Consider the following 16,931-nt stretch of genomic DNA (forward strand, 5'->3'; position numbering starts at 1 on the left):
TTCTGAGATATGGAAAAAAATATATAATTCTCCTGAAAGGAAACGTAATTCTCTACCCCATTTTCATCATGTTAGGAAGTTTCATAATTTTATCAATGTGATGCTAGCCTCGTCAAAATAAAATAAAATAAATAATCAATGTGAAGCTACCACATACCACCTCTACAAATAAAATCAAACAATTTCTTAATTTCATGGCTTCTTTTTGGCAAATTAATTTCAGAAATAAGCTAATTAGAGAAGCTTATTATCAAACAGGTTTCAATTTTATCTAACAACCTTATAAGCTAGTCCAATAAGCTATATGCTAACTTATTGGACTTATCAAACAAACACTATTTTTACATGTATATTTAATCCTATAATATATTTGTTAAATCAAATAGGTAAATTTTTTAATCGAATCAAATAGGCAACATGAAAATAGATTGTTATAAAAAAAAAAATGAAGCACGTACACTCCTCTGTGTTTGATACTGATACGACACTGACATTCAGGGACGGATCCAGAAATCAATCACACGGGAGGCCGAATTTCTTTTTTTAATAATAAATAATGGAGTTAAATATATTTTTTGTCCTTATAAAATAACGAGTTTTTATGTTTAGTCCTATTAAATTTTAACTGAAAATATTCTCTAAAATCTTGTAGTTTTGTAAGAATAGTCCCTATTTTCAAATAAAAAATTGATACTTTTAGTCCTCAAAATAATTTCTCTAAAATACAAATATTGACTAAAAGTAAATTTTTTGAAGGGCAAAACTTAAAAACTTTTAATTTTATAAAGACAAAAAATATATTTAACTCAAAATTATAAGATAAAATCACAATAATTTATTTAGAAGCACCTAAAAAAAAGTGGGTAAATTAAGAGGTGTCATTAGCAACTCATATATATTAAAAGTTATATATATTAAACATATATGCATGGGGAGGGGGCGGGGGAGGGGGTTTGGAGCCCCTGCTTGCCCCCCCCCCCCCCCCTCTTGGGTCCGTCCCTGCTGACATTCATAATTACATTAAATTATATCATTTTCTCATATTATTATTGGTGTTGAAGTGTTGGTATTTATATCGTGTCTGTGTCTGTGTCATAGTATAAAAAAACATGAAAATAAATTGATAGGTTCAAATGGGTTCTAACTCTTACTGTAATAATATATAATAATTAACTAATTATAATAATGTATCAACAAAAGGGTGACATGAAGATTTCCTAATAATAGAAGGGGTGTAACAAAATCAGTTAAGGAATTGCATGCTCTTTCCAGGAGATTCATAAGAAATGGAAAGAGAACAGAGAATCGGTTTGGAATTTTGATGCAAAAAATATCTTGTACAACAATGAGAATTGAAAGCAAAAAAAGGGCAATTAATTAAGATATATAACAAGGTATGAGCACATTATTGGAACAAGTCATTATGGATGCAGAAGAAATTGCACGTTTAAGCGATGCAAAATTAATTGATTGCTACTTGAACCGTGTTGATAATCCTGGTAACATATTTAACTCTGAAAATGTTCTCCTAAATTACCTACCACACCTTTTCATACAAATATTTCTCGTCGTAGTTGCAACTCGTGTGATGTTTGGGATCCTCAAACCCTTACATCAACCTCATTTTGTTGCTGAGCTTCTTGTAAGTGCAAGTTTTTCTTTTTCATTTCATTTTTTGTTTATAATACACATTTGCATATTTAGAGAGCGAGCCTCGACGCAATGATTAGGTTTTTGTTTAGTGATTATCGATTCAAATCATGAAAATAGTATCTTTGTTTATTAAAAACATGTTACATGCATCTACCATTCTCTGACCTCACCCTCATTGAGGGTTTGTATTCATTATTGTTCCCGATGGAATATTAAGGACCAAGGTCGATAATGTACCATGCTCGAGGAAGTCACGTGAAAATGACTTTTGGGAATTAAACCCTACTTTTCAAATAAGTGTGACCACTCCTTATGTGGTGTGATATGCGCCCGAATAATGTTAATGCTCCTCTGATATGTCCCATTCGTACACGTCATAACCTAGTTTATGTTTGGCCTAAACTCGGGTCAAAGTTCACTTGGAGTTGGGCCCCTCGAAGTAAAAGGTGCACTAGGCCGAATCCCCGCACCACAGTCTTGGTCTTGGCAGATTGGGGACTTCGTTTCATGTACTAATTCAACAGAAATCTCATGACAGTATGTACAATCATGTAGTAATCCTATGAAAAATGTATGTGCTCCAAATGATTGTTAGCTACTAGGATACCAACATAGTTGAGATATGAGTTGTCTATAACATTATTTTTTTGCATGCCATAGTCTTTAAAAATAAAAAATTGCATAAAATCATAAACTATATACAATGAGTAATTTTTTATTTCCTAGCAAAATTGTCCCTCTAATTTTTAAACTATTCTAAATTTATGTTACTTTTTTTTAGGCTGGTTTTATGATAAACATATATATTCCCATAATGGATGACACACCCTTTGGAATGGCACTTTCTGCAAAGGGAATCCTTGGATTTGAGACAATATCACAATTGGGTGTCATCTACTATGTCTTTGTCACTGGCTTAGAGATGAATTTAGACACATTACTAAGAGCAAGAAAAAAAGCATCAACTATTGCAATTGTTGGCACAATTATTCCAATGATATTAGGATTTGGAATATATTTTTTGGTTGAAAAATCATTCATAAAAAATGGTGAATTCAACAAAATCTCAGCTTATTTATTATGGTCATTGGTAGTTACTATCACAAGTTTTCCAGTTGTAGCTCACATTCTTTCAGATCTCAAGATTCTCTATACAGGACTTGGTAGAATTGCATTAACTTCAGCTACAATTAATGACTTTATCAATTGGGCAATGTTTATTTTTTTAATACCATTAATTATAAATGGTAAAAGGGGTATAGTATCAGTAATATTAACCATAGTTTTTAGTAATTTTTGTTACTTTGTATTACGTCCACCACTTAACAAAATATTAGAAGAAAAAACTGAAGAAAATGAGTGGGATTTGTACCAATTATCCTATGTATTAGTTGGTGTAATTGCATGTGCAACTGTGACTGAATTTCTTGGTACACATTCAGTTGTTGGAGCATTGATTTTTGGATTAATTCTTCCACGTGGCAAGTTTACAGAAATGTTGATTGAACAATCAGAGGATATTGGATCAGGGTATTTAGCACCATTGTTTTTTGCAAGTATTGGTATGAGAAGTAGAGTGGTTCCAATTTTACATGAAAATTTATTTTTGGCTATATATATTATGATCTTGTTAATTTGTGCTAAGATTGTGAGTGCTATAATTGCTACAAGGTTTTATGGAATGCCTATTAGAGATGGTATGGCTCTTGGAGTGATTATGAATACTAAAGGGATCTTATCATTGATTATACTAAACATTGGATGGAGTAGAAAGGTATTGATTTATTTACATATGTGTATTGTTTTGGATTATTAGTATTTATTTATTTTTTACTTAAGGATTATTAGTATTTCTTTTTGGCTATATTTGTTAAATTACCCTATTTTAGGTCTCACTTTTTATGCTTAAAAATTGATTAAATTTTTGTGATATATTTTTGTCAAGGACTAAGTTATTCTTACAATTATGGGCTAAAATGGGTGTTGAATCTTATATTTAAATGTAGTTAGTTGATAACTTAATATATATTTTTTGTGTTTTCTTTTCAGGTTGTGAGTGGAGAGGCATTTACAATTATGGTGTTCAGTATATTTTTTATGACAGTTGTAGTGGCTCCAGTCATCAATGTAATGTACAAACCAAGAGTGACATATGAGCAAAACAAGTTAAGGACAATAGAGAATTTGAAAGTTGATTCTGAGATTAGAGTTATGGCTTGTGTACACAATGTTCGCCAAGCCAATGGAATGATCCACATTCTTGAAGCTTGGAATGGCACAAATGTTTCGCCTTTACGCGTTTTCGGACTTCAACTTGTCGAACGCAAAGGACGTGCAACTGCGCTTCTTGTTGCACAAATAGACCAACAACAACAGTCTAGTTCCCTCCAAAATGGTTTACAAAGCGGAGATCAATTATCCGAAAAAAATAATTACTCATCCAACCATATCAACAATGTATTTGAAGAATACTCAACCAACAATGCTAACACACTTGTGGAAAATCTTGTTGCTATGTCGTCTTACTCAACAATTCATAAAGATATATACAATTTAGCGTTGCAGAAACAAGCGTCGTTGGTTATACTTCCTTTTCACAAACAAAACACTGCGGAAGGTACTCTTGAGGTAACCGATCCCGGCTTCAAAGTCATAAACCAAAATGTGATGCAAGATGCACCTTGTTCGGTTGGAATATTTGTTGACCGAGGTCACCACACATCGTTGTTCAAGACAAAAATGCGTATTCTTATGATTTTCATTGGTGGACCAGATGACAGGGAAGCGTTAGCAATTGCTTGGAGAATGTCAAAGCATCCGTGGACAAGGCTTACCATGGTGAGGATTCTTTTGTGTGGTAAAGTGGCCGAGGTTGACTCGAAGGGGTATAGTGAAGGAGGAGGACTATTATCTACTATTTTAGATACCGAAAAGCAAAAAGAGTTGGATGAAGAGTATGTTAATTCGTTTCGACTTACGGCAGTAAACAATGAAGATACTATAACTTATGCTGAAAGAGAAGTGCATACCGGTGAAGATATTTCGGAATTGCTTAATGAATTGGACAAGGTAGGTTATGATTTACATATTTTAGGTTATGGAAGAGGAAGAAACTCTTTGGTTTTGACAAATTTGTTGGAATGGGCTGATTGTCCTGAACTTGGTGTTATCGGTGACATGTTAGCATCAAATAGTTTTGGTTCAAATTCTTCAATATTTGTTGTACAACAATATGGATTTGGAGCAGTGGACTTCAAAAAAAGTCATTGTATTAAAGCAAAGTGTCAAAATGATGATGATATTGAAGCACTTTTCCCAAAGGCAGAATGACATCAATGTTTATAGGTGATTTTGTTTTGTGATTGGCGTCGCGAGATTTCGGCTTGAAAAGTTTTTGAAAGGGAATCGACTAACTACAAGTTCAGGCCTCTTTGTACGCTTGTTCTTCAAATGCGGATTGGCGAAAACAAGAAAGACAAAATTTTGAATCTTCAAAAGAGAAGGAAATGTCATTGTAAGACATAATGACCAATTCAAACAAACATTTTGATTTAGTTCATAGAATTTATCAAGTTGTTGTAGCTAGTTTTTGTCATATTTTTTAAGAGATCCTGGTTAGGAGTAATGTGCTAGTCAAAATATATGTTGTTGTACGATATTACAAGCTTAGAGAGATTAATCTTATTCATTTGTTCCATAGTCCTGTAAAAATATATTTCAACTTGTTTACCATTATTTAATAATGACTATTTTCCCGTCGAACATAAAACGTGTGGAGCACACAAAATTAGTAGCAGTGAGTTCTATTTTCTCACTGATTATGGTGACAACTTCGTTGCCCATTTACAGAAATTGGGCATATCAGCCCATCCGACCTGTCACATAAAGAGTGGTAGATAGATCTCCACTTCCAATGTCATTAAGATTAGAATAATTTTTCAATTTTTGCAATGAAACTTTTGTTATTATCAAATTGACCCCTGGCCATTTCGTTTTCCAAGACTAATGAAGGGCCACGCACACAATTCAAAGTAATCTTTTACTATTACTTAAAAGAAAAAATTAAGTAATCTTTTATTACTTTTTTCATTGACGGAAGTAATATTTTATTACTTATTACTTGTGTTAATACTTCCTCCGTCCCAAAATATAAGGACTAATGATACGTAATTTTGATTACAAAAATTATAGAAATTTGATATTTTAAAAATATTCGTAGAAACAAATCAAATAAGATCTTATATGATAATATTTACATTTATATATTTTTAGAAAAATACGATCAAAATAAGACATATAAATAGTGCATTTAGTCAAATGAGATCTTATAAAATGGGACGGAGGGAGTATAATACAAGTAGATTGATTTTTTATTTCAACTCAATATAGGAAAATGCTAAACAGTGCCCCCGGGGCACCGGTTAAGCATATTAAAATAGAAATTCTGTCTCGAAATGCGTGCATTCAATGTCTCAAAAGTACAAAAAGTTGTCTTTTCAATATAAATTTTATTTTTTATTTTCTTTTTAGGTGTGTTTAACAAGTGCCCCGGGGACACTCTTTAGCATGACCCCATTATATATTATATTTTAAGTAATAGATGACGAAAATTTTATTATATTGTTTTAAATAAATTGATAATTCATTTAAAAGATATTGTTTCCTCTGTTTCTTTTTAATAGTTGTTTACCACTCCATGAATGTAAATGTTCAATTTCGATCACTAATATATTTAATTATCTATTGTAAAAATCATCAAAATTTTATATTTTAAAAATATTCGTTGAGACAAATTGAACAATCTCTTATTTTTTATCATTTTGTTTTATATATTAGTAAAAATTTATAGTATGTGAATAGTGCATACCGGTTAAAAGCGATACTTAAAAAGAAATGAATGGAGTATATTTTAAGTAATATTATATTTTAAAATATAAATATAAAGTATATAGTTAATTATGATCATAGACGATGCTGATAAATGATTTTATAAAAGACTTATATAGTCTATAATTCTTAACTGAACTAAAAATGCCGATTCGTCGGTATTCTTATATTAGACACCTTTCGCTCAGATTTGAACCTATGATCTTGCAGTGTGTTGTGATATTTATCACTTTGTCTGAAAAAAGGAGATATATTATCGTATTTGAGACTTATATAGAATTCGACTTGATTAGGTATCAAGCTAAATCTCTTTTTTTGTGGTTTTCACCACCAGTATCCAGCCTACTGGATCACCTAATCTGGTTCGGATGTCAGTTATGACATCAAGTGTTTTCAGCCCATCCCAATCGCAGTTGCGAGGAATCGAACCGTGGTCTTACCTACCAGAGAAATACATATTTTAATTATATTCTAATTTTAGTGGGTTTTTAATTTTTTTAAGGTTATGTAAATTACAAAATCACCCTTGTGAATAAAATAGATTTTTATTTTTTATTTTACATTTTTTATTATTTTATATTTTATTAATTATATTTTTCTATTTTATAATATTTTTATAGGGTAAATCAATAAATTACTTTCTTATCATATCCTACTAACTCTGCTCAAATTCAAGATAAAAATTTAAACTACAAAGACATAATATAATAAGTTTCCGGATTAACTTATCATATTCCACTTATCCCAAACACAAGGACATGATATGATACAATTATTATATCATGTCTCTTATTTTTAAATTTTTTTTTATGAACATATCATGTCTCTTATGTTGACCACCAAACGACCCTTAATAATCTTATGCACGTGCGAGTTGTGGGTTATACATGATGATTTGCATACCTTAACTCATATATACAATTTGTTGGAAGCTACCAACTGAACTACATTATGAGACAAGTTACATTTTTTTATATGAAAAGTTACATAAATTTTTAATAAATACTAATATGTATAATTTTTAATAAATAACTAGTTTAGAGACCTGTGTATTCGCACATATCATTAATTTTTATTCGATATTTAAGTTTATTATTATATTAAGGTAGAAAATTTATTTAAAATAAAATATTTAAAAATTTGTTAAAAAATATTGTTAGAATGTAAGTAAAATTATTGTGCTATTGTAAAACTTGTCAAATCAATAAATTTAATTTATTTAAGTCATTGTCCCGTGTATATTTTTAAATAAATTATATTATTATATTTTGAGGATCGAACCAATGACCTCTAGCATACTACTCAAACCTCTCACCAATAGACCAAACCTTTATGTTTATGATAATTTAGTAAATTTGGAAGTAATTAAATTTATTTTATTATTTTATAGGAATTAACTTTATTATATTATTAGTAGTAATATTAACTTTATTATATTGTTTTATACGTATTTATTTCTAAAAGAAACTAAGTTGATCGCTTTGCTAGGGTTTGTTACACAACCCACCGCAGCCTACCATTTTATTATATTAGAAATAGATATGTATAACCGGGACAATAATTTTATACTAAATACACCCGGAAAATAAAAATACTTTTCCTAAAACATTATCTAACTTGAACAATAACTATTTTTTTTTCGTGATAAAATAATATTAAATTTTTAATATGGACAATAGCTTATATTTTTAATAATATTCTATCATAATACGTCAAAAAATAATATTCTATTATAATATATTTATTATATTATAAATATATTAAGGATTTGTTTGGATTGACGTATTTTTAATACATACAATTTTTGTTCTTAATTATCTTAGATTATGCAAATAAATACTCTAAGTTTTTCTTTTCATTGGACCACCTAATCTGATTCGTAGTCAGTTCTGACATCAAATGGTTTCAGCCCCCCGATAGGATTTGAGGGAGTAAGTTTGTATGTTAATTGATACTCTCTCCGTGACACTAATTATAAGCAAAATTATACATTTTCAGTTTATTGTATATAGACTAGATAAATTAAATATACAATTACTCACCAAAAAATTAAATATACAATTAACTTAAAAAATGTAATTTTGTTTATAAAATATCGCAGAAGAAGTAAATTTTTACTAACGAAAATTATATATTTATAAGATGTTTTTTCATAAACTATATTAACAAACTTATAAATAATATATAAAATTTTATTTATTTTTAAAAATTATTTTTTTACGAACCTTAAATATCAAATGCAAAAGAAGAAAAAAAATTGTATAAGACTATAAGTTTTTTTTTTCTACTAATGTATGAGACTATTAGTTGTGTGTCTCGTAAAAAAAAAAAGTGTGCACTATAGATGCTGGTGGAATAAAAAAAAAGTAGCAAATTTTCTCAAAAAAAAAAGAGTAGCAAATTGAGAAGGTTGGTACTATAGAAGAAAATCAAGTGCCAATGGATCGAAAATATTGTGAGCAACGTTAATGTGAGAGAGAATAATATGTTTTTTTGGGAGAGAGAATAATAACTCTTGGTAATGGAAGAACATTAATGTAAGGGGTTAAACTGCAATTGCATAAAATAAATTGCTAATAATAGAAAATTATACACTTTTAATGAGAATAGAAATGAATATGCATAGACCAATATGCTTTTGACAACTAAGTTGGGTAATTCTAGCCCAATCACCTAGGATGGGTAGTTAAGAATTTGCCTTATTATTAACTGTCAGCAAGAAATTATAATTCATAAAAAAACAATAAAAAAAACTAAAATTATAACTCCGTTATTTGAAGAGAAAAAAAAAAAACTATCTAGGTGAGCTTAACTCAATCAGTTGGAACATCGCTAATGTTCGAATCCCAAAAACTTCACTTATTCATTTTTAAAGTGGAATTTATAACTAGATTACGTGACTAAAAAAATTTATTCTATTTAAATTGTCTAAGATAAAATAGAAAAATTTAACACATATAAACATCTTCTTTTTTTTTTAATTGAATAAATAGAGTAGTAAATAGCACATAAAGTGTAAGTGGTTATTATAAATGAAAATAATGTTTTTTTTTACCAACAAATAGAAATGAAAATAATGTTAAATAAGTAAAAGATGTGGCTCTGGCTCATATAACTAATATTTTAAAATTTTATGTGAAGATGTAACTTCTTCCTCTCTTGTAGGTATGACTTATTGTTTTTTCTGATCCTTTCCCTTAATAATAGCTCATACAAATATAAAACCTCAGTTGGAATACGAGGCATCATAAATATTCAGTCTAACAATTTTAACATTTTTAATTAAACAAAAACTTAGAGATAACTATTTATTTCAACTAAGTTGGGACATATAAACACTCTCATCTTATACCCATAGCTCATTATAATATAATAAACCTAGAAAGAAAAAAATATGTACATGGGAGGGACTAGACGTTACCCCAAAAGGAATCGAAATATGTTGGCGCAGCAAGAAGCATCAAACACACACTGCACAATTTGCATAGGCTCAAGGCAATCCTACGAGCATGAACTCTGTTTCGAGCAACTGTGCTTCGAAATAGATGAGTGAACTTCGAATGAGGAAGAAGAAGAATACTCTAGATTGCTAATGAAGAGAAAAAATTTATTCTTCCACTAATGGGCCATGTAAAAATTGTATTACAAGTGATACACATGATCCTTATTTATACAATCTAAAAGCACACTTCCTTTGAAAGCAAATAACAAACTTCCTAACAAACTAACTAACTTTGTTGTAACTAACTCACTTAGTTAGTTGTAACCAACTTCATTAACAAACTAAAACTATCCTCCAACTAACTAAGTATCAAATCAGTTGAGAATTATATCACATTCTAACACTCACCCTTAATTCGAAACTGTTTGACACTAAGTTGATTCCTCAAGTATTCAAATTTGTCAAGTTTCACAGCTTTTGAAAAACCATCTGTTACCTGCACTTCAGTCGACTCCATTCATTACTTTCTCTCTAATGAAATGGAACCTGGTCTCCATTCATAATCCAAAGTACCTTTAAGATACCAAAAGATCCTCTTTGCAGCTGCCAACTGAGATTTTCTAGGATCATGCATGAATTTGCTAATCACACTCACTGAATAGCAAACTTCTTCCGTCGACTTTTATTAATAATAGGAATGAATTCCTCACCTTTTTCCGCAGCAGCCCAAGCTTGTTTGATCAATTGAAGATCTTCTCTGACAACCTCGTCAAATTCTTCATCCGCCAATATCATAATATTTTACGTTGTATCGGGTATGCCACGACTGGAGTCAACACTAAGCATTTGAGTTTCTGGCACAAAAAATTCCGCTTATCTTCATTGTTATCCACTTCAACCTGCTCATCAATTTTTTGGAGTATCGGATCATCCGTATCTAAATTCTCTTGTCCTATCTCATCTTGGACATCCTTCAACACCTCATATTCCACATTGAGCACCGAAATATCTTGGTCTACCCGTGTAGTTGGTTCCTCCACCTCCGGTCTGTTTATTTGTAAGGTATCAACCACTACAATTGGCTTATCAACAGTATCCTCTATGACAAATGGAGATTTTTTTCTATTCTCTATTACCGGATGTGCAGTACCATACTGTGCCTCCGTTGGTTTTTTTCTCCACGTATCTCGTAACCTTAACAGCTTCCTTCTTAACTTTGATAATTTGTTTGCTTTGATCCTACTCTTTAGCCTGTTGTATCCATTTACACACAGTAATATCATGTCCTATAATCCTGCAGTGGGTACAATAATTTGGCAATCGTTCATAAACCAACAGGAGCTTAAACACATACCATCTCTCTCCACCATAATTTCATCAAACATATGACGGGAGAGATCAATGCCAACTAGGATGCGTGCGTAATGTCCAAACACATGATTCTTTGTAGCTTCATCTAGAGTTAATGGAGTGCCAATAACACTTGCTATTTCGAACAACGTACGTTGACGCCAATACTCTTGAGGTAGCCCCATCAATCGAATCCAAACTTGCGCATGAGTCTGCCGTTGCGTGTACGGATTAAAGTTGTTCCTCCATTTCGAAAGACGGAGCACACCTGGTTTAAGGCTTATGGTACCCATAGACCAAGCTAAGCGCATGTCCTCGAAAGAGGCAAGCTGAAACTCATAAAGAAAAAAAATTGATATAAAACTCTGTTGCAATACATTTATTTATTTATTTTAAACTCTATAAACTAACTTATTCATCTTGTTAAATAAACTTTTAATCCATATTCTATAGCCAACCAAAAAAATACCCTTTATTAAAAAAAACAAATACTCTTAATTAGGTGATTTTAATTTTATCACATTATTTATAAGCATAAATATACTATTTTATACTATTAATTTAAATATTATAAGTTTATCTATAGATTTATTCTTTTCATTTTTAACAATGTTAAATTTATTGTTTTATTCTACTAATTTTAATAAGAATTTAATTTACATGCACTATCAATGTAAAATTATTTTACACATACATCCAAATAATATATTGTCATATTATATGTTTTAAAATACATGACGCGTCACATTTATTAAATGATGTAGTATGTATCCAATAATATATTGTCACGTTGTGTTATCTGTTTTTTTTTTTTTCAATGAGCTGAGGATCTGATGGTGGCTCTGCAAGTGCACAGAATCACAACCAAGTAATAAAGTGATAAATTATCGTTCTCCACAGGGATTGTGCCAAAATTACTAGTTTCGCTTAGAAATTGAGAAAGTAAATGTGTTTTGCATTTGCTTTGATTGTTTGAAAGAGTTTTACATTTAATAAAGTAAATGACAATTAAGTAAGGGACAAGAAAGTAAAGAGCAGTAAATAAAATAGTGTGTGTGTTGACACACGGGTTGTGGCTACGATGAGTCATATCGTGGCACGATGAAAGATTTACTCAAGATTTTCTGTTTTTCTTCACCACCTCCATCGTACCACGCTGGATCTCATTGTGGCTACTGGCTACGATGGTGCGTGCAATTTTATATGTTTTTTGCCATTTTTTGATGTTTTTTTCACTTTTCTTGCTTCTAGGCCAAATAACTTCACTTTTCCAGGTATTTGCTTGCTTTTGGGCTTCAATTACTATTAAAACTACCCTAAATTACTACTAAAAACATCATATAATTGTCTGTCATCAGGATCGAACTCAGGACTTATAGCGTACTACTACCCAAATCCCTCACCACTAAATCAAACCTAGTGGATTTATGTTATGTGTTTTAAAACACATGATATGTCATATTCATTAAATGATATGGTAACACATTATTGATTTTACACAATACACAATAATTAAACTGCTTTAATACTCCGCATAAAATAAATAACTTTTTAATTTAGTAAACAAAAATAGGGTTAAAATATCACATTAGTCTCTGTGTGTTCCCGTTTTTTTGTTTTAGTCCCTGTATGTTTTATTTTTTAAAACAGTCCCTGTATGTCCAATTTCTTTTGGTTTTCGTCCCTCCCCTCTCAAAAATGCCGATGTGGCTAATGGCATGACATGTGGCATGCTAACGTGGCAAATGAAGGACCAAAACCAAAAAAAGTTATTATTGAAGGACCAAAACCAAAAAATAAAGTTTAAAATCCCTAAAATTTAAAAAAAAAATAAAATTGTTTTTTACTTTAACCTTTTTTTTTAATTTTAAAAATAAATAAATAAAAACAATTTTTTTTTATGTAAAACAAGTTATATTATTAACAACTTTTTAGTGCCTTAATGATCACTTGTTATTAGTTTGTGCAATATTAAGGCTCTATTTGGATTAACTTATTTTTGTGCTTATTCAAACAGTTTATACAATATAAATTAGGTTTTATGCTATTTTATAAGTTCACATTAGTGAAAATTGTATTTTATAAGCTATTTTATCATAAACTACCTTGACAAACTTATAATACTCCCTTTGTTTCAAATTATTTAACGTTTTAGAAAAAATTATTTTTTAAATTACCTGTCGTTTCGATAATTTATGGTTATATTTTGTCTATTATACCCTCATGTAAATTCCAAATATTTAGGAGTAGTTGTTGAAACCGAAAAAGATTTAATATATATTTGAAAAACTAAATTTATTGGAAAGGGAAAGTGTATGCAAAAAAAAAATATTGGTGAATTAATTAAAATAAGGGTATAATAGGAAAATAAGGTGCAAAAATACACTTTTTTAATTTTATTTTTATTTTTTAAAATGTCAAGTAATTTGAAACTGAAGGAGTAATACATAAAAATTGCATAACCTGTTTGCATAATCTCAAAAATAAGCTAATTCAAATGGGACCTAAGTTGATGTGCAATTTTAAGCACACTGTCATTATAGCCAAAATTTTTAGCATGTCATAAACCAATTTTAACACATTGTGAACAAATTTTTACAATATAGGTTTATGAATTTTAAATTTTAGCACTCTTATATATATATATATATATATATATATATATATATATATATATATATATATATATATATTTAAAATTTTATTTTCTATTTGAAAAAAAAAATTGGCTTTTTTAAAAGTAAAAAATGTTAAAAAATTGTTTTTTTTTTTTTTTGAGATTTTGTTTTTTTGTTTTTGGTCTTTCGTTAATACTCCCTCCGTCCTATATTATAAGAGCTATTTTGACTAAATGACACTATTTACTTATCTTGATTTGACCTTATTTTTTTAATAATATATATATAAATATTAACATATAAGATCTTATTTGATTCGTTTTGATGAGTATTTTCAAAATATCAAGTTTTTATAATTTTTACTAATAGAAAATTAAAGATATTAATAATCAAAATTGTGCGTTGATATACGTGCTGTAGTAAAACTGATTCTTATATTTTGAGACGGAGGGAGTAATTTTTTTTTATTTAGGTCCTTCATCATGTCACATGTCATGCTGTTAGCCACATCAGCATTTTTGAGGAGGGATGGATGAAAACCAAAAGAAATTGAACATGCAAGAACGGTTTTTAAAAAAAACTATACATGGACTAAAACCAAAAATTAGGAAACATAAGAAACTAATGTGATATTTAAAATAAAAAAAAAAAAAAACCCTTAATTCAATTGTACCGCGTAAAATCCCACGGTCCCCCAAACAAAACAATAGTACTGTTATTTTATCCTTCCAAAATCCAAAAAGCCCCCTCTCAGTCATGGTCATAGTCAAAGTCCCCACCCAATCTAATCACGTTCACACTATACATTAACACGCTTCCTCTTATAAATCTCTCAAAACTTCAATAAAACACATCATTCAAATTTCAACAACCATTCAACATTAAATCACTAAACAACACCGTCCATAATCACTTACATGGAAATTGATGGTACTCCTCTTTCATTTCTTACACAAGAAGACTATAATTACCTCTTCCCAAACATCATCAACCCCAACAATAACAAGAAACGTACCAGACAAGACGAGGAACAACACAACGAAGAATTTCCACAACAATATCCTCAGAAGAAATCAAACAACAATAATATCAAGGAAATCATAGCTTCACTTATTCTATTAGAACAAGAAGAAGAAGAGGAACAAAAAAATCAGTTATTTGATAGAGAACAACACAAAAACATGTTCAATTCAAATTTCAACAACCAAACACAAACCATGAACAATTACATGGAACAACTTCAAAATCATTACTCTCAAATAGATCAATTTCATCACACATCAACAAAAAAGGCTCGTCTCAATGCAGTTGCAACTGCTTCATCCATTGTATCAAATTCACTTCAACCCGGTTCAACAAATCAAACCGGTTTGGAAACCGGTTCGGTTCAGCCACATCAACGGAGATTATGGGTAAAAGACCGGTCGAAAGACTGGTGGGAGAATTGCAACCGGAGTAACTTCCCGGAAAAAGAATTCCGACAATGTTTCCGAATGAGCAAATCAACGTTCAACATGATATGCAACGAATTAGATTCATCAATTACAAAGAAAAACACGACGCTCCGTGACGCGATTCCGGTTCGTCAGCGCGTGGCGGTATGTATATACCGTCTCGCAACTGGCGAACCGTTGAGACTCGTATCCAAAAAATTTGGTTTAGGAATATCCACGTGTCATAAGCTTGTGTTAGAAGTTTGTTCAGCTATAAAAACAGTTTTAATGGAGAAGTATCTTTGTTGGCCAGATGAAGAAACAATGAAGAAAACTAAAGAAGATTTTGAGGGTATTTTCGGTATTCCAAATGTAGGTGGCGCAATGTACACCACTCATATTCCTATTATTGCACCTAAAGTAAATGTTGCAATGTATTACAACAAAAAACACACCGAGAGGAACCAAAAAACTAGTTACTCAATAACGGTTCAAGGAGTGGTAAATAGTAAAGGTGTTTTTACTGATGTGTGTATTGGTTGGCCAGGTTCAATGGGTGATAATCGCGTTTTGGAAAAAAGTGCTTTATATGAAAGAGCAAAAAGAGGTAATTTAAAGAATATTTGGATAGTTGGAAATTCGGGTTATCCACTTATGGATTGGGTTTTAGTACCATATAAACATAAAAATCTGACGTGGACACAACATGGGTTTAATGAAAGAATTGAAGAAATTGAAAAAGTTGGTAAGGATGCGTTTGGAAGATTGAAAGGAAGATGGGGGTGTTTGCAAAAAAGGACAGAGATTAAGTTACAAGATTTGCCTATTGTTCTTGGTGCTTGTTGTGTTTTGCATAATATTTGTGAGATTATGAATGAGGAAATTGATGATGAGTGGAGATTTGAGGTTTTTGATGATGAAATGGTTGTTGAAGATGATGTTTGTTCTTTGGATTGTTTGCATGCTAGAGATCAAATTGCTCATTATTTGTTGCATCATGGTCGTGCTGGTACTGGATTTTTGTAATTTTTTTATTTTTTCCTTTTTTTATCATTAGTATTTATATTTATATTATTTTAGTTGTCTTTTGAAGTGAAAATGTAAAATAGTGACATTAGAGTAAGATTTTTTTCGTGTTTGTTCTTTTTGATCAATGGTAACATAAGATTTTTAGAGTAAGATGTTTGTGTTGTTATAACCAAAAGAATTAAAATTAATGGATATACTCCTTCTTGGTGTAATTATAAACAAATTTTTTTAAAAAATTTATTGAATAAATTACTATATATTTTTGATAATTGAATAATTATTTGGTTATACACTAAATACATGTTATTTATTAAATTTGAAAAATAAAATTTATAATTGTGGTTCAACCTTCCGACAAATATATATGAAAAAATATTTGTTGAAATATATCAACTCTTTAAATGGTTTGAGTCGTCTTTGTAATTACGCGAATTGAAAATCTAATATATCTAGTCTATATTTTAGGCCAAATAAATTAGATTCTAAAAAACAAATTTCCTTTTACATTAAGCACTGAAA

General features: G+C 30.0%; 2 protein-coding genes across 2 annotated transcripts; both read left to right on the top strand.

The window, feature by feature from the left end:
• The first annotated feature begins 1,423 nt into the window (after positions 1–1,423).
• On the top strand, positions 1,424–4,983 carry LOC123886074 (cation/H(+) antiporter 15-like). Its single transcript, XM_045935413.1, has 3 exons — positions 1,424–1,642; positions 2,435–3,427; positions 3,703–4,983. Exons 1-3 carry the CDS (start codon positions 1,424–1,426, stop codon positions 4,981–4,983), a joined length of 2,493 nt encoding a protein of 830 aa, XP_045791369.1.
• A 9,806-nt stretch (positions 4,984–14,789) lies between these two features.
• LOC123882912 (protein ALP1-like) lies at positions 14,790–16,562 on the top strand. The gene has a single exon (XM_045931565.1). The coding sequence runs from the start codon at positions 14,868–14,870 to the stop codon at positions 16,407–16,409; it is 1,542 nt and encodes a 513-aa protein (XP_045787521.1). The 5' UTR covers positions 14,790–14,867; the 3' UTR covers positions 16,410–16,562.
• Positions 16,563–16,931: the final 369 nt, after the last annotated feature.

The sequence above is a fragment of the Trifolium pratense genome, linkage group LG5 (genome assembly GCF_020283565.1).
Source record: "Trifolium pratense cultivar HEN17-A07 linkage group LG5, ARS_RC_1.1, whole genome shotgun sequence".
Lineage (NCBI taxonomy): Eukaryota > Viridiplantae > Streptophyta > Magnoliopsida > Fabales > Fabaceae > Trifolium > Trifolium pratense.